Raw genomic sequence first — 25,658 nt, 5'->3', positions numbered from 1 at the left:
TGTGAGAAGGCTACCTAATTAAAATAAAGTATATTAACTAACCCTGCCAGCAACCACTGATGACTATATTTGATTATGCTACCAACCTAATGCACATACTTACGACAGGTGTGTATATCATGATGGCTGCACCTTCCGATGCTTATACCTGTTGCTACAAGAAATGAATGTACATACGTTCAGTTGTAACCACCACAGGTGTATGTGAATGATTGTACCTTCTGATATACACACCTCTGGCTAGTTGATCTTAATACCTGTACACTCATGAATATCTGAAATACTGCACATGCAAAACGGTTCATTCACACTAATTTAATTTCAGTTTAGTATGGCAGCTCGTTTTTGTTTTTTTAAAGGTACACACCACCCACCAAGAATGTGCTGATTCTTTTCTGCGCTGTTTGACTTTGTGCTCTCCACCCCACTGCTAGTTTCCCAGCATGGGCGGAAAGGGTCGAGAGGGACAGCGAGTGTGAGCTAGCTTGTACCAAAAGGAAATTCAGAGGAAAGGCGGCTTTGTAGTGGATGAGGAAATGGGGGTTGGGATTCATTCAAGTCCTGATCTGGGCCAGACTCTTGGCATCAGACACCCTCCAACCCCCCAGCACAGAGCTCCTGGCAACTCCTCCTTAATCCTTAGGAAACAAGGAATTCCCTAAGGATAAAAAAATGGAGATAAGCGCAGAGAGAATGGCAGAATATTCAACTCTTTATAGACTATGAGCCAAATTCTGATTTGAGTTACAGCCGATGCAGTCCCCGTGACTCCAGTAGGCTTGTTCAGACTATGAAATAGGGCAGAATTCGATCCTAAGAATTCAAGTTGACATTCACACTACCCAACAAAGCTATGGTTTCAGATTAAATGCAATAGCAAATATCTGTTAACAATTCTTATCACAGAACAAAGGTTATACAGAATTTATTAAAATCACAGAGCAGGGAGAAACTGAAAGTGTTTGTTAGTCACCACCAAAGACTTCTGTTATGTATTTTTTTTTAAACTTGACAGTGATGGCCCCTCAAAGCCATGATATGCTAATGATGAAGATAATCCTAAATCATTCACCCTCCAAGCTGGAGAGATTTTAATTAATTGCCGCTGTATTTTTTGAAACCTTTAAGTTCTATCCATTTCTCCCATATTTCTTTTTTTTGCAGTTACTACTGTGAGATAAGCAGAGCATTCTGGGGAAGAAAATAAATATGCCTCAGGTCAGCTGAGGTCCGTAAGGAGTTCCCCTTACCCTGTGTTTTTTCCCCACCCTCTCAAAATCAGGACTAACTTTATTCAGAATTGATAAACGAAGAGGAAGCCATTCTTGCTCTGAATGGGAGGCAAAGTGGTGCTGAGGGAAAGACAGGAAAGCGGAGGGTACCAAAAGCGATTACTGCAGTATGGAAAAACTGTTGGATTAATTCTTAAATGTTATGGGTTATGTTTCCAACCAATCCAGCATAACACATTGAGGTACCAAAACACTTATCAGAAGAGACAATGCCCTACAAAAGACTCAAAACTAGTAACGAGTAGCATTTTTGTGTTGAAGAAAACTCATAAGACCCCACTAAAATGTTGCAACTAGGAATTTTTAAATGCATAATTTAAGTATAGTATATAATTATACGTGGCTTTTATTACTTACCCTCTCTTGAAAATCTCTCTCATGATTCTTGGAATATATATATAAAAAAAATCGCTACAGTTTTTTAAGGAAGTGCCAAATTTCCTATTTTTGCTATATACTTCCTCTAAGTCCAAAACATTTTAACTGCTGTACAGTATGTACTTGTTTCAGTACAACGTGAGAACAAGTCAAGTCCTTGAAGGAGACAGGTAGGTGTTTTATGGTAAAAACACAGGAACCCTCCCCGCACACTAATTTTGTTTAACTTTATTGAGGAAAGGGGTTTTTTATTACGTTTTAGCCCATTTATTATGTCCTGCAGCATCCTGATGGGGACAGGAAGCAGGAGCTTTAGGAATACAAGTCTTCATTTCTACTCTTGGAGATCCCAGAGAGAGACATATTGCTATTTACAGCTTCCGAAAATATTTCACGGAGGTGGGAACGCTGCACACTCAGAGACTTTGTGCCTAATTCTCTTCTCACTTACATCATTATAAACTAGTATGAGATGAGACTCGGACCCTTTGTTTTCACCCAGTTTCTGACTGAATGAATGGCAATTATCTGTCAGTCAATAGAGTGGCAAGTTAAACTGATCCTGAAATACTGTGTGTAAAACAAAGCAGATAAAACTCCTGCATTTTGATTCTTCTTGAGTCCCTCATGCCCTCGTAAGGATCCTGAAGATCTGCTCATTTCTTCCCATTTCATACCAACCTTCATGGCCTAGCATTATCTCCACAATTTTCTGGGCAAGTAGAACTTGGCAGAGGTCCCTTCAGAGTTTGTCAGCCCCATTCAGTAAGTAGAGCCATTGCTCACTAGAGCCCATCTCCTTAGGGGCTGAATTAATCATCTTTGCCATGCTTCCAGTTCTTGCTGGCTCAAGGAATAAGAGACTGGAAATAATCAAATCCAGGTCTCCCAAATGGCAGTGCATTCCATTAGGTCACTGAGCAAACCCACAATTAAACTCAACTATTTGAGAGGAAGAGTGGTTAGAGAAAGCAGCTAAACCAAAAAATTAACCTAATTTATTTTAATGCACCGGTTGGATTACATTTATTTTTAGCAAGGCTGACTGCGGTGTAGCCTTCCATTGTGCCAACTGTCAATTTCCCCTGTTATTTTTGTGAGTTTTGCACCCAGCAACAGTGAAAGATCAGACACACTAACACAACAAAAGAGAAAATCTGCTTGTAAAATCATAAAAATTAGCAAGGGGATGCAAGGGCAAGTATATTGCCTGAAATCGCTTAACTCATTTTTAAAACATCATTAGATTGCAAGTTGACAGTAACCCTTTAGCCCCACCCCCAAATCATTCACACTTTTATTCCATAAGCTCAATGACTGTTTGCTTTTTCTTAAAAAAAAAAAATTAATTATAGTATATTGTAAACAACAGAATCAAAGGCATCATTTCAAGTGCTCCCTGAGCTCCTAGCATACAATGGTAATTAAAACATCTCTGTCAGGGTTCCACTGAAGTGACAACTCTCAATGAGACATGGAACTATAGCAGAGCTTCTTCGACTTCTTTGATAAGTTTGCCAAGTGTAATGAGGAGTGTTCTTGGCAAAAAGGACCCTAGCATGGCTAATGAAAAACTGCCATCATAAGCAGACAAAGTAGTTGTACAATCTTCTCGAGTTTAAATGCAGAAATGAGTAGCGTGCAGATACCATTTTATTGTACGGTTATTCATATTTTGACTTTTTCGTGATGTCGCCTCTTCCTCCCTTATACTTTCACAGTATCATAGAAATGAGTGAAATGGCTATAAGCCAACAATGACTTCAGTTATTTATAGGCCTGGAAACTAACAGCACAAACTATTCAAAAGAATGTTGATCTAAGATGAAAGTCCTATTTGTAAGAATGGAGTCATTGGGCTATTTTCAGGCATCCATTAAGACTGATCCAAAACATTTGTGAAACATCTTGCCAGGGACACTGATCTCAAGGCAGTTATGACAACAGAACTAAAGAAAGTTCCTTTTAAACCATGAAGCACAGACAATCCCTTTGAGGAATTATTTTAGCGTAGAGCCGTACAAAGGCATTGCCTTTGGGCTATAACGTTCTTCTGGATACATGGTACACTGTGCCTAAAACTTTATAGAACTCTCAAATTACAAAATACTTTAAAAACATCAACTGTAATGGGACTGCAATTCATGTGTTTTTTTCTGACTCAAAAAAAGAAACAAATAATTTCAATTCCCCCCCCAGTACATTGCGTAGATCTAAAATATTGTTAGAAAAAAGGCAAAAATAGATCTATGTGCAGCGATGGTGAATTATTCATTTGCAAATTCAATTATCTGAAGTTTTAGAAAACGTACTTCAGATTAAAACTATCTCATGCAATAATTGACGCTATGGAACATGAATGTTCCCAAACCATTGTAGCTTGTGATCCTGTTGGCACCAAGGAACCAAATATGGCTACACCTTTTGAACTTCTAGCTTTCCTGCACTACACCCTTGCAAGTAACACCAAGTATGGATTTTATGTTTCTAGTATGAAGACTTTTTATGATCTATGTGAACGGGTTATCACAAGTCGCAGCTGTTCATCTGAAGAAATGAGATATTAGCAACTCTTTTATAACCTGCTGTATTCTTTGAATGTATTAAAATAATTCCAAATTAGTTTTTCTTAAACAATTAAGACAATACATTTTTCATTCTGACTTGAAGACCATAGGGTCTACATAGTGTATTCTTGAGACAAACAACTTCCATTAATGTTCAATTGAACTTTATATGTGAGACTGAAGAACTATTTTTAAAAATACAACTACTGATTGATGGTCAAAGTAGAAAGACCATTAACAATCTATTAAGTAGCACAAGTACTGTGTTGTGTTCCAGCTATGTGAGCTCAATCAACATTTTGATGTAGCCTGATAATTATATATTATCATTGGGTAAAACTCTTAAGCCCCTTCCTTTTCAGCTTAAACCGATTTTTATTGAAAAATGCCTGGATTCTACAAAAAGTATTATTCAATTTTTTCCAATTTTCACCCTACTTTTGTATAATTCAAATATAAAAAATAACTTTTCATTAGGAAAATACAATAAATTGTATAAGCTATATGTATTATGATAATACATTAGTCTGTGTGTATATGCAAAGCTGCCTGTTGAAATAAGGCTATGTATCAGTCTAGACCAGTGGTTCCCAAACTTGTTCCGCCGCTTGTGCAGTGAAAGCCCCTGGCGGGCCGGGCCGGTTTGTTTACCTGCCATGTCCGCAGGTTTGGCCGATTGCAGCTCCCAGTGGCCGCGGTTCACTGCTCCAGGCCCATGGGAGCTGCTGGAAGCGGTGCGGGCCGAGGGACGTACTGGCCGCCCCTTCCAGCAGCTCCCATGCGCCTGGAGTAGCAAACCGCAGCCACTGGGAGCTGCGATCGGCCGAACCTGCGGATGTGGCAGGTAAACAAACCGGCCTGGCTCGCCAGGGGCTTTCCCTGCACAAGCGGTGGAACAAGTTTGGGAACCACTCGTCTAGAAGATACACACGATACACAAACAAGCAAGCACGCAAGCTCTGAAGTGCGGGCGCATCTGAATGTAGTGATTTATCTCACGCCCACCGCGTACACATTTCAAGCTGTTAGCAGATGCTGTTTAAAGATTTGACAAACTAAAATACGAAGAAACCAAAAATCTGTATCTGAATACGTTTCAGAACACAAGGAAGTATTCTAAAAAGGGTTAAAAAACAAGAACAGGAGAAAAGGATGAAGCTGAAGATATGCACTGCAAATGGTGTGGCCCAATTATTAAATGTAAGTATTTATAGGCTAATAGTTCTACGTCTACAGCAGTAAACTGTTTATTCAAATGAAAAGTTTTATTTGGGGATTAGAGATATTGTTTTCTTAAATTCAGAGGTGGCATTGTGTTTTGAGTTCTGTTTTAGTTCTTCAGCAAACCACGGCGAATTTCATTAATTAAAGCATTAATCTACTGAATGCTTTTTTCCTGTCTTTCCAGCCACCAAAATAAACCCAGATATTTACCCAGAAAAACTATTAATAGTTTTTTGGACTGATTTTCACCTGTTTTTGTTGTTGTGGTAATAAACACTGATAAATTCCCAGGAAAAATTAAATAAAATAAAAAACAAAAATCAAGGGTCCTATATATAATGGAATACTTAAACGATAATGTAGAAATATGCGGAAAATCCCTTCTCTTTGTGTCATATTACAACTATTCAATCAGGTGCACTGCTGTATTGCTCTACCAGCAGATGTCAGGGTGATTGAAGTCCCCCATGAGAACCAGGGCCTGTGATCTGGAAACTTCTGTTAGACGAGGCTTTCTTTGGACAACTACCTCATCCTCCTGGTCTATAGCAGACAGCCACCACAACATCACCCTTGTTGCTTTCGCCTCTAAACTTAACCCAAAGACTCTCAACAGGCTTTTCTCCAGTTTCATACTGCAGCTCCTAGCAATCATACTGCACTTTTACATACACTGCAATTCCTTCAACTTTTCTCCTCTGCCTGTCCTTCCTGAACAGTTTATACCCATCTATGACAGTGCTCCAGTCATGTGAGTTATCCCACGAAGTCTCTGTTATTCCAATCACATCATAATTCCTTGACTGTGCCAGAACTTCCAATTCGTCCTGTTTGTTTCCCAGGCTCCTTGCGTTCATGTACAGGCACCTGAGATATCTAGTCGATTGCCCCACTTTCTCAGTATGAATCAGGAGGCCTCCCCTGTTGCACCCTCCTCCTTGTGTTTCTTCCCGGTATCCCACTTACCTCAGGGCTTAGGTCACCATTCCCCAGCGAACCTCGTTTAAAGCCCTCCTCACTAGGTTAGCAAGCCTGTCTGCGAAGATACTCTTCCTTCACTTCATTAGGTGGGTCCCATCTCTTCCTAGCAATCCTTCTTCCTGGAACAACATCGCATGGTTGAAGAATCCAAAGCCCTCTCTTCGACACCACCTGTATAACCACGCATTTACCGCAACAATTCGATGGTCCCTACCTGGGTCTTTTCCTTCAACAGGGAGGATGGACAAGAACACGACTTGCATCTCAAACTCCTTTATCCTTCTTCCCAGAGCCACGTAGTCTGCAGTGACCCGCTCAAGGTCATTCTTAGCAGCATCATTGTTGCCCACGTGGAGAAGTAGGAAGGGGTAGCGGTCCCAGGGCTTGATCAGCCTCGGCAGACACTCCGTCACATCCTGAATTCTAGCTCCAGGCAAGCAGCAAATTTCTCGAATTTCCCGGTCGGGACAGCAGATGGATGACTCCGTCCCCCTTAGGAGGAAGTCCCCGACCACCACCACTTGTCTCCTCCTCTTGGGAGTGGTGGTCATGGAAACCCCTTCCCTCGGACAATGCATCCCATGCCTTCCAGTCGATGGGGTCTCCCTCTGATCCTTTCCCTCAGATAACTCTTCCAAACCATTTTCTGCCGTAGTACTCATGCAGAGAGTCTGAAAACGGTTTCTTACCTCTATCTGCACTGGGGTTATCTGGGTTCTCCTCTTTCTTCTTCTGGAGGTCACATGCTGCCAATATTCTTCCCCATTCCGCACTGCCCTCTCTGATTCTTCAGCATGCTGTGCCTGCAGTACCAAACGCTGACTTCTATCCAGAAAATCTTCCTTTCCTCTGATGCAATGCAGCATTGATACTTGGGTCTCTAGTCCTTTAACCTTCTCTTCCACTATGGAGACCAGCTTGCACTTCGTACAGACGAAGTTGCATCTATCCTCTGATATATCTATATCTATTCTCTGATAGAGAAAGACAAACATGGCATAGCCTGTGCAGGTCACAACAGCTGATTGCTCCCTATGCATAATGTCTTCCTTCTAACAGCCTCTTCAGATGTTGTATTTACCACTCACAAAGCCTGAAAGGCAAAACAACTCTGTGGAAACTCCTCGCAGGCAAACTCCCTCTATTTGCCTCCCTCTATTCTGCCATTCCATGTCCATGTACCTAAACCAGTGACACGCACATCATATCATCTGGGGGAGAAGGGAATGCAGAATATGACAGTGGTACCATATGTTGACTGTGGCCCAATATGTCAAACCTGGGAACACAGACACCTAAATAAAACTGGCCTGGTTTTCAAAAGTTGCTGATCAACCCTGGCTCCCCTATAAGTCAATAACTGTATACACACCAGGCTTAAATCAAAGTGGTAACAACTTAAAGATTTCAGAGTAACAGCCGTGTTAGTCTGTATTCGCAAAAAGAAAAGGAGTTCTTGTGGCACCTTAGAGACTAACCAATTTATCTGAGCATAAGCTTTCGTGAGCTACATCCGATGAAGTGAGCTGTAGCTTACGAAAGCTTATGCTCAAATAAATTGGTTAGCTTAAAGGTGTGATTTTATACCAATTAATTAAAAACTAATACAACTGTGTGTGGACATTCCTGCCTTTTTAAACCTGGTTTGTAGCAGTTTAGTATGCCTTGGTGAATGTACAGATGCAAGCTAATCTGATATAAGGGCCCATGCACAAGAAGTTGCACCAGTTTAACTAACCCCATTTAAATTAATTTGGTGCAAATTTTGTGTGAAGACCCTCCCTTAGGAGGTGCACAAGAGTGAGGGCTCTCCTTCCGGGGACCTTGATGTCTTCAAAATGACATGCATTGCCCTGCTTTCCTATGGATATCTTGACATGCATGAGGGGAAACCTACTCCTTGAGACCTTAGGTGGTGCATACTGAAACAGGGCTCCACCCAAGCAAATTCAGCAGCCATTTGACAAGTTTGTAGTCTTTTCTGGCTTTGTAATCTGTAATTTATAAACTAGAAGATGCATGCCTCCACAACCTCACAGATTTTGGGATAATTCCTGGAGGAGTAGTTGGAGAGCCCCCAACTACTGCAAGCCTTAGGAGACCAGTTAGCCTCCAACAAGCTAAAATGGATGATTAGACACATGAGCATGTGCAATCTTATCAGTCTCCCAGTGCCCCTATTTAGGCTTCTAAGGGGATTGCTGGGCCTAATAAAGCTCCCAAGCACGTTGAGTGATGAAGAGGTATTTAATTTCCTTAAGTCTGAAACAGCATGAATAACAAAGATCAGCACATGCTGCAAAGCTCATCCTTTCCCCAGGCATTTGAAATCAATGGAAAATGATAAGGGTGGGGAATTGATAGAGGGTAAGCTTTTGTGTTGGTTTGCTGGTACTGGATTATATTTAATTGTACTGCTGCAGTGTAGTTACACCTGGATAATAATTTTGTTGTATTTCTTAAAATATGTCAAGGGCACCTAGAGTGTATGGACGGGACCATTTTTAGTATGCACAAGTCTAAATAAATATTAAAACTTCTGGTGTGTGTGGGGGAAGGATAGAATTTGATGGGGTTGTAAGGATCATGAAGATGGGGGAACCTCCTAAAGTTTGCAAGAATAGTGGAGGGATAGCTCAGTGGTTTGAGCATTGGCCTGCTAAACCCAGGTTTGTGAGTTCAATCCTTGAGGGGGCCATTTTGGGATCTGGGGCAAAAATTGCAGATTGGTCCTGCTTTGAGCAGGGGGTTGAACTAGATGATCACCTGAGGTCCCTTCCAACCCTGATTTTCTATGAATGTCCCCCATTCTGCTGCCCCCCATGTCCCTTTTTATATTCCCTCTGCTCTGCTGGAATCCTCAATGCCTCCAAGCCCTTGCCAGCTGCTCTCCTCCCCTAACACACCTCATACAGAACCACTAAGAGCCAGGGGAAATGAGCATTTTAGGAAGCTGTGCAGGAGAAGAGAACTAAGGCTAGCAGGGAACTGGAGAGGGAGAGAGAGACACATCATAGAAGGGAGTCATACTTTACCTATTTCCCATTGAGTAGATTAACCTAGTTAATCTGATTTTGTGTCTCATTTTGTTCTAAAGCTAGAAAGTTATGCAATTTTGATTTTGATAAAGAATGCCTACCAGTAACACAGACTCCATCACTCAAGAATTAAATGTTCTAGTTTCGTCACTATATTATTTTGTTTTACAAAAAAAGAACAAGGAATTGAGAATCTACAATTTTTGTTACTATTGTAAAGACGTACTCTATTCTTTTTGCTGGCATATTTAAATACATAAGATTCCTCAATAAAAATTGGTTACTGTGGAGACTACTTTCCTTTAAAGTGGGTTAATTAACAAACAGGTTGTCTTAACTTCAGTTTTGGTGAAAAATATTCTTCTCCCATTGGTAAGCCTCCCTAAATGACTTGAGTTATCTACTGAAAGTTAAGAAGGGCTAGACTTCCTTTTACATTTTAGTTAAACAAATGAAAGAACAGCTCTCCAGCCATCATTTGACACCTACATTTGTCAGCCAATGATCCACAGCAATTTGCCTACTGAAAAAGTTATTACATTTTCAAATTTGATTGTAATCAAATAGTCTTTGGTACTGTGCACTGGATTTCAGCTAACAGAATCTTCCTTTTCTTCTACCACTTGGCAACAAGTGAACTCTCGTGAACATCCCTATTTGAAGGGTGCCATAATTCAGAAGCCCCATGTCCAGTTCACTTTAAATCTGATTAAAAAAAAACAAAAAACGAAAAAAAACCCAACCACCCTGTATCTTGATCCCAGACTTACTGCTATAAACTTTGAGAGCGATATAAGTATTTGTGGGGATTTCAGAGAGGGGCCAAAATCAAGCTTATAATGGAAACTCAATTATAACTGGCCACTTTTATAATAAATGTTAAAATAAAAAGTATCTGTTTGAAAGAAAATGTGATGTTGATACAACCGCTGTAACTTTTTCCAAAGCCTAACTTGTTTTACAATCTTAAAAATTTCACCTTCACATAGACACAGCTATTGCATTGTCTCAATCCTATTCAGAAATGATGCTAATCATTTACAACTGGATTTACTTTAGTCTACACATGAAGATGATATATGAAAACAAGATACTATTAACTGCGCTCAGTTCCTTGCTTTCAGTTTTAAAAGAAAAATAAGTGAAAAATAAGGAAAATGTGGAGTGAAACTGAGGCATACCAAAAAAGTTTCATTTTATCGGTGTTCGAACAAAACTACTTTGTTTAAATAATTGCTAACAAAAATCCATTAATTTTAAACTGTCAGTTTTTAAATGAACCTGGGGGTTAAGATACAAACAAATAGCGAACACCACTGAATTTGCATTGATTCAAGATGGTACACATGAAAACTGATTTTCAAAATAAAGGAGAACTTTAAGGCTACCAGCACAACCATTTAATTATTTTTATTAGCTATGAATGCTGTCCGCAAAATAATTTAAGATTTAATTATTCCAGTTACAAACATTTGTAAAAACAGAATTATGAAAATTTACAATGTGTAATCTACATAGTCATACTACAGAAGAGTCCTGCTACAGACAGTTAATAGAAATGTGACATTTTCATTGAAAAACTCAAGCTTAAAATGAACCTCTACTAAGAAACTGGAAATTTCAACATTTGCCACAAATGCTAACTGAGGTTTACTAATGTGCTTGTCATTTCCAAAACAAGGGTGGGTCAATTATTTATTTATTTCTAAGATAAAAAGTCTGTTTGGAGAGCTTCATCTTGGTCCCCACTTAATATCTTTTACACCATGAAACTGTCTTTTCAAAGCATGACTGTCTGCCCATTCTGAATTTAAATAGGAGTCGTCATCATTTTCTTCTAATTTCTGCAAATAAAATTGTTTCAAATAAAATTAACAAAGAAGCTTTTATGAAATAACTGAAAAGAGATTTAGTTATATTTGCTTCACTCTATTTGTTGTGCCATGTAACACAGTAGAATCACTTGTTACCTTGAGTTCCTCCTGCTTCCTGTGATAATACAGCATCATCTGTTTTTGCTCTTCATTACTTATCACAGGTTCACGTGATGGGGCACCTTGTCCTTTCTGAAAGTAAATTGATAAAATTTATTCATGATGGTACGTTCAGTACAAAAAAATAAGTACACAAGAAGCTTAAGGTGCTAAACAAATATTTCCTCAAACAGTAAGTCGTCAAGTTTCATGGCTTTCTATAAGACAGAAGAATCAACATTAAGGTTTAATTTAACTGAGAAATATTCCTCCACTTTTGGGCCCAATCAGTTATATTAAAGTCAAGGGAGTTGTGAGCTTGATGATGTGGCCTCTGTCTATTTTATTTATGAACTTAAAAATATTGAAATTTCTACTATAAAAGTAATTAACAAAATGTTTCAGAAAGCTTTAGCTTGTACTCACTGACGTCAATGGCAAAGTTGTCATTGGCTTTAATGGTGCAATTCTTAAGGTTACAAAACAAACCCAATAATAAAACATTTTTTAAAATGTCTTGTTTAAATTCTATTTTTCCACAATTCTAAGATTCTCAAAGATGTCTCACTATTGTCCTCATATGCATAACAATCTTAGTATCTAAATTTGTGAAGCACATGATGTGCTTTTCCCCCCAATTATGTTGAATTTTAAATTCAAAGAACAGTTTTATCCATGTTCAACCAGTTTGTCTATGTACACTGTATTCATGACACAAACAGTTTAATCTATGAGAAGCAATTAAAATTTACATTTTAACAGAAGTATACTTAGATTTCATCTTTAATCTTGGATACTAAGGATGGTACAAATGCTAGTGTAACATGTATGTATGAAATTAAATAGTATTGATAAATATCTCTGCACATCCCAGAAACAGGCCTACATAACAAATGATAAAATAGGCTACTTCAATGACAGCAGATGACTGCTCAGCACTTTCAAAAGACAGGTTGCTTACTAAAGTGCCTAAATATGGCTTTGTGCGCCTAAATTTAGGTACTTATTTTTGAAAATCTTGGCCCAGGATGTTAAAGTGTAGAATACTTAAGGTATAATATCCACAAATATGACCAGAAATCTGGGTTTGTTCCTCATTGGAATGAAACCAAGTTGACAAAATTTCTTGGTGAATCAAAAATTTCATTTAGGAAACACCAAAACATGGCGTTTCCAAAACCAAATATATGAAATTGACATTCTACTCAGTTTCACTGTGCTGCTGTTCCTAGCGGTTTGCGGTTCTGGGGCTGGCAGCTCCACTATGCAGACTGTTCCAGGGCAAGGAATGTGACTGCGATATGCACACTGAACAGATCACAGTCTTCAAAAGGGAGATCCCTTATCTTCATCTGGACTTCTTTTGGTAGTCCTGAAGACTGGAGCCATGAAGCCCTGCACATGGCAATGGAAGTGGCTACTCAGAGTTCTGCCAGATTATAAGCAGTTAATGCAACCTATACTGATGTTCAAGCTACGAACTGTCCTTCAGACAATAAATTTCAGTTCCTCCCTATGTTCTTGAGGGAGTTTCTCTATAAATTGTGTTACCTTTTCCAAATTAAGGTAACCAGATTTTGACAGAAGCTCCTGGTAATTTGAGATGCACATCTACAGACTTGATAATGAATAAATCATTTTGCCAAATAAATTTAGCTTTTTGGGATCTTTGTTTTCCATCATCATCTTTGTGGGTCTCTGCTGATGTCACTCCCAGTGATCCAGGATCTGGGTATGTGTAAAAATCATTTAGATCTCTTGGAGCTGACTTGAGCTACCCTATTCTGGTGATCTTGAGCTCCCCCACTACTGGAGCTGAAGAGCTGATTCGTACTGTAGTAGTACTACTAAACAATGAAGCAAAAGATGTTCTATTGGCTGAGAAGAGCAATGGTGACTCATGTTGTGTAGTCACTGCAAGATCACTTGGTACTGAGAAGAACTTCAGTACCAAGAAAGCGGCAAACAGTCTTGTGGCACCTTATAGACTAACAGACGTATTGGAGCATAAGCTTTCGTGGGTGAATACCCACTTCGTCGGATGCATGTAGTGGAAATTTCCAGGAGGCAGGTATAAATATGCAAGCAAGAATCAGGCTAGGGATAAAGAGGTTAGTTCAATCAGGGAGAATGAGGCCCTCTTCTAGCGGCTGAGGTGTGAACACCAAGGGAGGAGAAACTGCTTTTGTAGTTGGCTAGCCATTAACAGTCTTTGTTTAACCCTGAGTGGTGGGGGAACTGTTAGTCTGAGCTCAGGATTAAACAAAGACTGTGAATGGCTAGCCAACTACAAAAGCAGTTTCTCCTCCCTTGGTGTTCACACCTCAGCTGCTAGAAGAGGGCCTCATCCTCCCTGACTGAACTAACCTCGTTATCCCTAGCCCGATTCTTGCTCGCATATTTATACCTGCCTCTGGAAATTTCCACTACATGCATCCGACGAAGTGGGTATTCACCCACGAAAGCTTATGCTCCAATACGTCTGTTAGTCTATAAGGTTCCACAAGACTCTTTGACGCTTTTACAGATCCAGACTAACATGGCTACCCCTCTGATACTTAGTACCAAGAAAGCTGGTACCAGGAGCATATGCACCACAGGGGTCAGCTCCTCAGTCATGGTGCCGGGACCACATGTGCCAATACTCATACAGTTTGGTACTGAGAAGTTGGTACCAAGTGAACTGTGGACAGCTGTATCAGAGGGTACCACGTGCACTTCGTTACCAGGTTTTGCTAAGACATCTAAGGACTCAACCTGGGCTGTAAAGTGCCTTTAGGGTGAGTGACCTGAAAAGATCTTTGCCTCACTTTACTAGGCCCTGGGAAAGGTGACCTAGGCCTGTGCTCACTGTGGGAACAATGTTCCTGCCTATGCCTTTCACATGACTGGGTGGAGGAGGAGGACTTAGCTGACAGTCTTGGTCATTGAAGGGTTTGATCTCTTTGAAGCGAGGTTGGAGTAGAGCCACAGCTCAGAGGATCGTTATCTGAGGAAGAATGTTCAAGCCCTTTTTTCTCTGTTTCTGAGGAAGCTCTCACTGAGTACTCTGGAAGAGTTTAAGACAGGCCTCTCTCACCTCGTGTGTCCTCTTGGTGAAGAAGCAACACACTGAGCATCTATTAGGGATGATGTGCCCCTCACCAAGACAAAAAAGGCAGCCTGAGTGGCTGTCATTGAGCAGAAAAGCCTCATCAAAGGAGAGGCAAGTTTTGAACCCTCTGGGCTTTGTTTCAGCCATAATCCTAGCTACATCCTGGTACTAGGGAAGTCCCTAGCACAAATAAAGTTTCACTTAAAAAAAAAAAAAGAAAAAAGAAAAAAAGAGGGCCAATGGGTATAAAAAGAGGAAAAATTCAGCTTACCACATTACCTACCTTCACACCCACCCACCCACCCACACCCACAGAGACTAGGAAAATCACACAACAGACAAGGAAGCAGACACTCCAGGGGTTCTGTCTAGCAGCCACAGTCAGTAAGAAGGAATGGAGGAATGGTTGGGCACACTCCATCCTTTATGACTTCAGCTGTGAGCGGATGCGGTGAGGGCATCCAAGGTGCAGATGCAACCCCAACGGACACTTGTGGCCAAAAGAATCTGATCTTGCACATAGGATGCACATGTATCAGAAAGAGAATCCATGAGGACAATCACTTGAAGAACAAATGTTCTGTCTCAACTTCCATCAAATGGCATTTTTATTTAATTTTTAGTCTAATGCAAACCTTAATATCTGCAATTTTTGGTTGTTCTTTCAAAAGTATATTCTGGGGGTATGGGCAGGATTTCACTGCTGACTAAAGGAATTAATAAAAACAGAAGACTTACAGTATTTGAAGCCTTTAAGTCAGTCTTGGTTTTATAACCTTGAGAGACCCAAGCTGAAATTAACCAGCTTCATTTTCTAAATCAATTAGAAATTCTCTGCTGTAAAAAAAGTCAGCACTGAATCATAAGTAGAGATTGACAGTAATACTCACTTTCTGTAGCTTGACAATGATTTTAGTTTTTTCATTTTTGCCCACAAAGTCTGAAAGTTTGTTTGTTCTTTTTAACTCCTTTGCTGCCCACCACAATTGTGCTTCAGACTCTTCAATAACCTCAAGTCCAGCCTGTGACAATTATAATTTGCAAGAAAAAATACAACACTAGTAATTTTTGCAGAAACAGAGTCTTGCAGCAACCTTCCATAGTCAGTTTATAAGATGATTCCTCTGGGAGTAACAACAACAAGCTCAGTTAACATTTAAAATTCCCTTGGTTTTACCCTCTATCCTTATTAAAAAAGGGTTACCGCTATATCTTTCTTCCTCTGATCTTAATCTGTATTGTCTTGGTCCCTCCAATACAGTATTATTCTCCTCAATTCTGACTCCAGTTTTATCACTCTAAATGTTTAATTCTCACAGGTGGTGTTATAAAGATACCAGCTATTTCAAGTGGACAACCAAATAAAACTACATGAACTCACATTAGTATGGTGCACTTTAACTGAATATATGTTTGTTCATCTTATTTTTAAATTAATTTATTGACACTTCATGTATTTTTAAAAACCATTAGAGACAAAAATATTTAGAAACCAACAAGAAATCAGAATATGTACAAGAAATCAAATAATTACTGTCACATAAAAATGAAGAATTTCTCCTTCCTTTCCTAGGAGAGCATAAATTGAACCCAATCACTGTATGTAACCCAAATATGTTACTACATACATGAGTTCCGGACAAGTCTTCTTTATCTTCAAACTCCATTCTAATTGGATCATGTGGCGGCAATCCCATCGGATAAACAATCATTACAGCTCCACGGAGCTGGTCCAGTGCATCTTTCACCATCTCCATATTAACACATACATTAGCTTGAACTTGTTTCTGAGATACAGACAGGAGCCATTGTTAAAATTTAAAAAAGTAATTAAGTTAGGAGGAAAGCATCTGTTTTGCAATCAGTTCACAATGTTAAACAGTGTGATATTTAAATGAAGCCAACTGGCTAAACAGATATTTATGTCAGAGCAAATCACTCTCAGTTCTCTTTATCCTGATTCATAAAACAGCTGCATATAGCAGTAAACTTTTGTCTTGTTATTCTATTTGCTTTTATTGGCAAAGGAATGAAATCTCAAATATCCATTAAATGCCTGCTACACAACTTAATAAAATTTGTGCTGTAGGTGTCTATTGAACACAGGCATTCAAATAAGCGTGCCGATGACTGCACAAACTGGAGGGGGAAATTTCTTATTTTGACTATTTGTGATTCATGGACAAAAGTTAAAAAGTAGTAAAAGTCAAATGAGGGTTAGAGAAGGGGTCGTATAGACCTGAGACTTCAGATAAAAGAGCACCTGCAAATGAAAGTCAAGAATGAGCAAAACACAAATGGGATCTGCTCTTAAGGCAATGCTTAGCACTCTGAGCAGCTCATACGGAGATCTGTAGCAGCACAGACACTTAATTGCTGTATGACCTGAACAGAGAGACAAGGTAGATGAGATAATATCTTTTATTGGACCAACTTCTGTTGGTGCCCTGAAGAAGAGCTCTGTGTAAGCTCGTCTCTCTCACCAACAGAAGTTAGTTAAGTAAAAGATATTACCTCATCCACCTTGTCTTTCTAATATCCTGGGACTGTCACAGCTCCAACACTGCACAGATTAGAAGAAACAAGAAGCAGCTGAAACAAACTTTTATATTTCACTAATGAATTTTGCCTCGCCAAAGTTTTCAATACAGGGAGTTATAAAAAGGAGACTAAAAGAATGATGCCTCCTTGTGGCCGTTACTAGCCTCATTAGCTGGGAAGTACAATATATTGCTCCCCACCCAATCTGTAAGATCAAACTTGGCAAGAAAAGTAGTGTGTGTGTTCATTCTCATCATTATGGACTGATAATTTGAAAACAAATTAACCTCCAAACCCAAGTAAATTGACCATATTTTAAGGCTCTTAACTATAAATAATGTATATACAAATAAAAAACATGTTTTCACCTTTCATCCAAAAGCAACCCAAGGCACTTCACAAAAATACAATATATGAATAATTTCAATCCACTACTTACATGCAGCATCCTCCATGGTGAAACACAGCAATGCTATGTAATAGTTATGGTCAGGAAATTAAAATACAGTCTCTAGCTGCAAATTTCATGCAGGCATTCCTCTAGAGCAGAGACCAAATCTGCAGGATTCAATTTAGCAAGGGACACAGAATTGCATCTCAGCACTATACTAATAATCTACCTCATACTTAGAAATCATATTGCCAAGAGGCCTCATATATATGAGCTGCTGAGATGTCCAGCACGACCAGAATGGCCAAACAGCAGTAAACTAAAATGAGGAGATCATAATTCATGGCTCTCGTAAGCACGGTCACTACAAGGGGATTGCTGAACCCAAACTGGAATGCATGTAAGCTGTCAGTAGTGCTTAAACCTTGTACAGAATGGTCACTGTTTTTCAAATCACATCATGGAAAATGGGGAGGTAGGAGACTGGACAACAACTGGCAAAAACCTACTATCAAGTGGCAAATCCTTGAGGACAAGATCTGCATGTTTGAAAATGGTCAACATCCTTACTAAGTGGAACACTGATAATCCCTGTCAGCGATGACATTATAGCTACATCACCTGCTTTAACCAACCAAAATGAATCAGAGCCAAGTGATGCAGATGTGGAACCCAAAACACTAGAGACATCAAAATAAGAAAATGAACTGAACATGATAGGAAGTCAGGAACCCCTGACTCTCTTAGTCATAGACTCCGAGACCAATTCTGAGTTCTAGTTTAATACTACAAATAAAAAAGTTACATCAACAAGCTGAAGGAACAAACAGGGAGAGGGATGGGTGAAGAGTCAATCATGATTAATCAAACTGCTCACTAACAAATATTTCAGCTGGAAGGTACCTGGCAATGTCCATGGACAAGGATAAACTATTTCTCTGCCTAAGTCAGTGCAATAGTGTGCCTTCATAATGTCTTCTGTGCAATGACTATCAGGTTACAGACGGCTCTCCAGCCATCTTCTCTCCAATCTGTGCCAAAAATCCTATAGGTTCCTGAGAAATCATTATGGCATCTGGGAACACGACGCAAAGAGTATACAGTAAGCAAGTTGCAAGCATGCTCCAGCACAGTGGTCACCAACCAGTCGATCCTAGAGGCTCTTCCGGTTGATCCTAAAGGCTCTTCAGGTCGATCGCGGTCTCCGGTGGCACAGCGTGGCTGTCACTAAGGTGTGTGTGCCAGGGGTCTCCCTCTGCACGCTGCTCCTGCCTGCAAGCACCGTCCTCACAGCTCCCATTGGCCGGGACAACTGTGGGGGCGGTGCTTGCCGAGAGGGACAGCACGCAGAGCCATGTGCCCCCCAGGGGTCCATTGGCCCCTTCCGGGAGTGGCAGCCACGCTCTGCCACCTCCGACGGCTCCCGGTTGGCAAGTGCTGCCCGGCAGGAGGCCACACCCCAACCCCCAGCCCTGAGCTCCCTCCTGGAGCCAGCACCCTATATCCCCTCTTGCACCCCATAACCCGTCCTGCACCCCATGCCCCCTGCCAGATCCAGCACCCCCCTCCTGAACTCCAACACACTGCCTCAGCCCGGAGTCCCCTACTGTACCCAAACTCCCTCCTAGAGCTTGCAGCACTCACGCCCTCCTGCACCCTAACCCCCTGCCCCAGGCTCAGCCCAGAGCCCCCTCCCACACTGCAAACCCCTCAGCCCCAGCCCAGAGCCTGCACCCCCACCCAAACCCCAATCCCCTACCCCAGCCCAGTGGAAGTGAGTAAGGGCGGGGAAGAGTGAGCGACGGGGGGGGGGGGGGGGTCGCCACTATAATGCCACTATAGGTGTAGAATAGCCCCCAACCTAAAAAATTAGCATGTTCATTTTAAATCTAATGGGACTAAAAAACAGTAATATAAATCCCCATTGTTTGCAACATTTCTCTGTCAACTTATGTACTTTAGAGGAATTTCAAAGAGCCATGGTTTATAAGGAAAAGTATATGAATAAAAAGTCATTACTGCATTTGTGCTTCTATGTCATAAACAAGTAGTGTGTCAACATAAAATATACAGCTATTCTTAAAGTGGAATTGAATAATTTAGGCTTCAATCCTGCAAAGACATATGCACATGCCTAATTCCATTGAATTCAATGTAACTACACGTGGTTAAATTAAAGCATGTGGATAAGCTTTGGAAGGATCGGGGCTTAAATCATCTAGGCTATGAAAAAGTGATAACAAGACTGGAAGGAACCCCTGGGTCATCGAGTCTAGTCCCCTGTTATTGCAGACCACCTCATTTCAATTACTGTAAAATACTGATTGCTCATTAATATAGTGTGCTGTAGTTTTACATATAATTGAGTAAATATTAATCTACAAATTTCTGAATGTAGTTAATTTTTCCACTAGAAAACCTGACAAGCATTCACTCAAAGAATGTATCAATAACAAATAAAAAATGAAGAGCATGTGAGTGGAATGAAATGTGGTTTAATTATTTAATGCAAAATTTGTGATGCCAGCATTCACTCAGAGTTTAATATCTGATTCTGCAACTCACTGAAAAAATCTTGCCACAAGTCATTAAGAAAATGATGAATAGGTGTTTCACAGTTTTTATCAGACTATTCAAATTATTTTACATTGCTACTTGAAATTACTGTCCTTTGCACTCAAGTGAAAAATTAATCTGTTATTTTTGAAAAACAGGAGAGCTATGTAGCATCCATAACACTGTTGAAAGATTCAGCGTCACTTTAAAATCTTACCTTAGATATTTGTGCTTTAGCTTCCTCTACTGTCTTTTTTAAAACTTCTTTCATTTTTTCATTTGGAGCTTAAAAACAATAGATGCATCTTTAATAAAATACATTAATATTTCTTGCTATAAAAATCTGCCTACATATGCCATATATAATCTACTGTAAGCAAGTTAATTTAAACACTACTAAATCACAAACCCAGAAGGCATGCTACTTAGTTTCACTATTTATAAGTCTACAAATTCATAATCAAGTTTCTTGATTGTACTCTAAACAAGAAACAAAAACTATTTTACAATCGAGGGTAAGATTTATGACATGCACCCAGAAGGTCACTTTGATTGGGCTTTGCCTTTTAAATGGTCTTGTTATACTGAAACATATAAAGCTTGACTCTCCTGTATTAGCTCTGGCTCATATTGTATATATTATTTTCTTCATTCTATACTGTGAAAAAATTCTGAGCTACGCTTTTATGGGAACTAGAGCTTTGAATTTCTTGACCTTTAATGTAAAATGTGGTTACATGAACGTAACTTTAAAAAATAGAAAAAGAAGAAAATAAAATTAAAAACAAAAGGGTCATTGCTCCTTCCTTCTGCTAAAGGTCATTTATGGTGTGGGGCACAGAAACTGAGAACAAGGAAACTGTCTCTTCTGTGATCTCAATGATTACACTGCTGGCACCGTGGCAGTGAGAACAAGGAGGAAGCTGCCTGATTTCAACGGAGAGAGATGAGGGAAAAGGAGAGAAAAGAAACAGAGGGGGAAACCTATGTTAAATAAGGCCTAAGGCCATCTTATGACAGAGGAGAAAAAGAAATCTTAACTAACTACCCATTCACTAAATGAGGCTGGGGTCCTGTGGAAAAAATAGTATGTGGTCATGTTATTAATAACTATATCTAGGGGCTGAATAATGGTTGCACAGGCAACCTTAATTCTGAAATTTCCTAATTTCTGAGTACTTGACTTTGCAACAAGAAAAGGAGTACTTGTGGCACCTTAGAGACTATAAATTGGTTAGTCTCTAAGGTGCCACAAGTACTCCTTTTCTTTTTGCGGATACAGACTAACACGGCTGTTACTCTGAAACCTGACTTTGCAACCTTATTGTTCTTTTAACACATTTTTTTTTATGTAATCTAAAATACATGTTGAGGAAAAGCAGTATAGTGTTATTCACTCTTGAATAATTAATATCAACATTAAGTCAAGTCTAAATCCAAGACTGATGTGGCAAGTCTCATTTCTTGTGAGATTGCAGCCAAGCAAGCAGTTTCTATGAGTTTAATTGCTGCTCAATACTACTAGAACTGCCTTTAAAAAAATCTCCTTTTATAAATAACTTTATACTTATGTACTTTACAGGAAATGGACTGGCTGACAGATATTCCAATTGGGATAATTTTAACTATACACTTACATCTACTTGATTTCTCGTTTAAGAGTTCTGAGATTAAATTAGAGGTTTGTTGTTATGAAATTCAACAGCATTTAGTCAAAATATCAAATAATTTTAAATTCCTCATACAGCTATATCTTAGTTATGCTCATACAGAGATATGCATGTTTAAGATGCATTTACCATGTCCATTTCTTCGTCCAATTTCATCCTTTTTAAAGACACTTCCACCACTTGGTACACATTTATCTGCCCATTCATCCTTTAATTTCAAATCTTCAATCTGTTCATCTGTCAGTCCTTGCATATTAGGAGGCAAGAAGACACCATGTTCTGCCAGCTCCTCCATTTCTTAAAAAACAAGGTCAGAGTTTAGAAGCAGAAAACAATGTTACGTCAAAGGCACTTATTTGAACAGGCTAAGTTTCTGCTTTTAAAGAGCTGCAAAGAGGAACTTTTGTAAGCACGTGTACACTAGTGCCACCTGCTGTTTTACTGCCACCACCTTTTTCTAGCGATAATTCCTAACTCTCCTTTGTTTAATTTCACTTTTGACTAAACGAACAAATTTGAAAAACGGCACAACTATACTTTATTATGATATACAGTTTCATAATAATTTTTTAAAAATCTGATGTGGGAAAAGAACCTAAAACACCAAAGTATTGAAATTTGGCTTTGCCAACTTTTAGACTTCATGCTTCTGGAAAATGTAGTTACATTAGGATATCCTGATTTTTATACTGAAATGCTGTCTCTACGTTAAGGCAGGCCTGAGAGGTTTTAAGAACTGTTTTAATGACTGTAAAGTAACACGAGGCATCAAAATAGTATACGTTAAAATAAAGAAATGGGTTTTAACCCTACTTTGAAATACGCAAAAAGCAACACAGAACCCATGAGTGACAACAGAATTATGCCAGCTAAGAGAAATGCATACAAATGGGTACAAGTGCTGATCCAGAAGCTAGATGTGAGGACAGCACATGGCTGCTGTTTCCTACTCATTCAGGAGCACTGGTGGCAAAGATAAATGGAGGCTGCTTGTTCCTCTGGCCTCGCTAAAGTATCATCATCAGCGACTACCATGAGGGTCCCTTTCCATGGTTAATTTTTGAGCTGCCTGAAAAATATAAATCCCTTTCTATGAAAAATATTTAAAACAAAACAAAACATTGCCCTGAATCAGGATGAAACATCAAAAATGCAAAAAAATTTCCAGGATAGGTTTAAATTTCATTTCAGGGGAGCCAGGGAGTTCAGCCCTCCCTACAAGCTCTGGGGTCAAAGAAGCTGCCTCTCCAGCTCCCAAAGCTACGGGGGGAAACAGAGCCCCTCATTTTGATTTTCAGCAAAACCAACATTTTCCTGCCAAAAATTTCATTTTTACAAAAGCATATTTTTTTGTTCAAAAATTTTAATCGGAATGATTTTCCCTCAGCTCTACTCTGTTCCCAGTTCTGCCACTGGCTTCCGGTATGACCCTGGCCAACTTATTTACTCTCTCTGCGCCTCAGTTCCCCAACTGTGACATGAGCATAGCAGTACTTGCCTACTACACATGAATAGCTATGAGGCTTTCAGATGTGGTTATGGGGCTACGTAAGTACAAGAGATAGAATTCCCTGGTCGCTTGTGTGGTGTATGGGTTTGGCTAGTACCTGAGCAAATACGCTGCACTTTGAGCCTGCGATTGTAGATCCTGGTGACTTGCTGTGTTAAGTCTTCTATGGAGATGCCGCATGTTGTTTCCAACAGGAATTGGCTGTCGTCGCCACGCTTCACATGGAGCTGAACCATTTCTGCAGAGACCGAAAGGAGATGGGAGTTGTTCGCTCCAATTTCCTGTCAGATCAAAGAGAGAGAGAGGGAGAGAAAAATCTCAGGGCAAAAGCATTGAGAACCAGGCAATGGTGTGCTACCAACATTTTAACAAGGGACAAGTAACTTCCCTGTTAGCTGCAGACAGGAGTGGGAAGGAGGACGAGAGACAGGGAGATCTATGCGTTTATGATTAAACAAAAATGTTCCTGTCACAACTAAGAAATGCTCTATGTGCGGGGGGACGGGACGGTGCGTAGAGGTGAGAGGGCTCTCTGGGGGCCTGTGGGGTGTAGAGGGGATGAGGGGTCTGTATGTGGGGCGCACGGGGGCTGCTGTGTGAGGGCAGTGGTGGGGGGCATACGGGTGCGTGGGGGGAGGGAGCTGTGCTGCGGCGGGAGGGTGTGTGGAGCGGGCGGTGTGCGCACTTTGCGGTGCACGGGACGGGGCTTCCCCCCGGCCTGGCTCCTCCCCAGTCTCTCACCCGCCCCGGGGCCCGGGATTCGCTCCGCACTGGCACGAGCCGGCCGCGTGTCCGATCCGCCGCTCCCCGGAAGGGCCAGAGCCCCCTCACGCGCCGCCTCTCAGCCGCAGCAACCGCCGCGTCCCTGGAAACCAACCGCCAGGAAGGAGGCGGGGGCGAGGCGGTGCTTTGACCCCGCCGGGCCGCAGCTCAGGAGCCTCCGCGAACTGTGGGGCCGGGCCGACTCCACACCTCAGCGCATGCGCCAGGGGAGCGCGCCCGCCCCGGGACCTCCACCGCCTGGAGGCGGGGCCGGGGCGCGAGGCGGAGCAGAGCCGGTTTTTAAAGGGCCAGCCCCGGCGGCGTCAGTCGGCAGCAGCCCCGGGGCTGCAGTAGGAGCCAGCCCCGCCCGCCGGGGCGGCGAGGCGCCTCGGCCTAGGACAGGGGCGGCCCCGGCCCAGATACCCGCCAGGCCCGGGCCCAGCGACCTCCCGCTGCAGCAGCCACGGGCCGGGCCGAGCAGCTCCCCCAGCCCAGGCGCCTGTGTCCTCTGCCCCGCGCCCAGCTACCCCTGGCTCCCGCGGGCTGTCCCTTATCCCAGACCCCGGCCACGCCCCCGCACTCCGCCGCCGCGCCCCGGGGACGGAGCCCGAAAGATCCCCCCCCCCCCCGCACCCCGGAGCTCTGGCGTCTCCCCAAACCTAGCGGGCCCCCGCCGCTCTTGCAGCTTTGAGCTGCCCAGCGCCTGCCCGCTCTCGGCCCTGCCCGCCCCAGCCCCTGAGGAAGGGGCTCTCACTCTTCCCAGACTCCCGTGCCCCTTTCAGAGACCGACTCGCCTTGCGCACCCCCAAGTTTCACCTCACTTAAAAACTGCTTGCTTACAAAATCAGACATAAACGTACGAAAGTGTCAGAGCCCGCTGTTGCTGGCAAGTTGCTTATAGTTTATAACTGTATGGCAAAAATGAAAAAGGATCAATTGGAATATAAATATTGTACTTCCATTTCAGTGTGAGCCTTGTCGTTCGGGGAAGCAGTGAAGCAAGAGCAACAATTAAGTTTTTCTCCCCCTTGAGTCTATTCCTGTAGCCCCCCCCCCCCGGGTTCGCAAACTGGGCGTCAGGAGGTTATTACATGGGGTGGGAGGGGTCATGAGCACTCAGCCTCAGCCCCCGCCCCCAAACCTAAATTCACCTCCAGCATTTATAATAGTGTTAAATATAAAAAAGTGTTTTTAATTTAGAAAGGGAGTCTCACTCAGAGGCTTGCTGTGTGAAAGGGGTCACCAGTACAAACATTTGAGAACCACTGCGTGTAGCCTGTTGTAAAACTAGGCAAATACGAAATCAGTTGGTGTACCCCCAGCAGACCTCTGCGAACCTCCAGGAGTACACCTACCCCTGGTTCAGAACCACTGCCCTGTGGCACCTGTGGAGATCTACCTAAGAGGTGGCCAAAGTCATGATGATTGTCAGTGCGGTTGGGGGGCGCTGTGATCATGGCCATTGCTCAAGCCACAGCTTGGGCAGGTGTTACAGAGGAGTAGAGATGGAAGCACTGCCCTACTGCTAAATACCAACCACAAGCAGCACAGGAAATCCATATGGAGCTGCTGTGTTCACAATTGGTATTTACTGTGTATGTAGATTATATATGTTCTTGCATACTTTGAGGGGGATGAGGCCCCAAGCACCCCAGCCACAAACTGCCCCAACAGGACAGGG

The 25,658-nt window shown here is 41.5% G+C and overlaps 1 protein-coding gene across 3 annotated transcripts; it reads right to left on the bottom strand.

The window, feature by feature from the left end:
• Nucleotides 1-10,875: 10,875 nt before the first annotated feature.
• On the bottom strand, nt 10,876-24,206 carry CFAP298 (cilia and flagella associated protein 298). Of its 3 annotated transcripts, none has more exons than XM_037905147.2 (8): nt 24,093-24,206; nt 23,313-23,496; nt 21,835-22,002; nt 20,253-20,320; nt 16,176-16,334; nt 15,438-15,569; nt 11,451-11,546; nt 10,876-11,324 (listed from the first exon to the last, which is right to left on the bottom strand). In XM_037905147.2, the coding sequence occupies exons 2-8, from the start codon at nt 23,449-23,451 to the stop codon at nt 11,214-11,216; spliced, it is 873 nt and encodes a 290-aa protein (XP_037761075.1). In that variant the 5' UTR covers nt 23,452-23,496; nt 24,093-24,206; the 3' UTR covers nt 10,876-11,213. The 3 variants fall into 3 exon arrangements, with proteins under 3 accessions (XP_037761075.1, XP_037761069.1, XP_043394217.1); XM_037905141.2 differs by having other exon boundaries at nt 23,957-24,203; XM_043538282.1 differs by having other exon boundaries at nt 23,313-23,453; nt 23,957-24,203.
• Between the last annotated feature and the right edge of the window lie 1,452 nt (nt 24,207-25,658).

The sequence above is a fragment of the Chelonia mydas genome, chromosome 1 (assembly GCF_015237465.2).
Source record: "Chelonia mydas isolate rCheMyd1 chromosome 1, rCheMyd1.pri.v2, whole genome shotgun sequence".
Taxonomy (NCBI): Eukaryota; Metazoa; Chordata; order Testudines; family Cheloniidae; genus Chelonia; species Chelonia mydas.
This window is presented reverse-complemented; position numbering and strand designations above follow the sequence as displayed.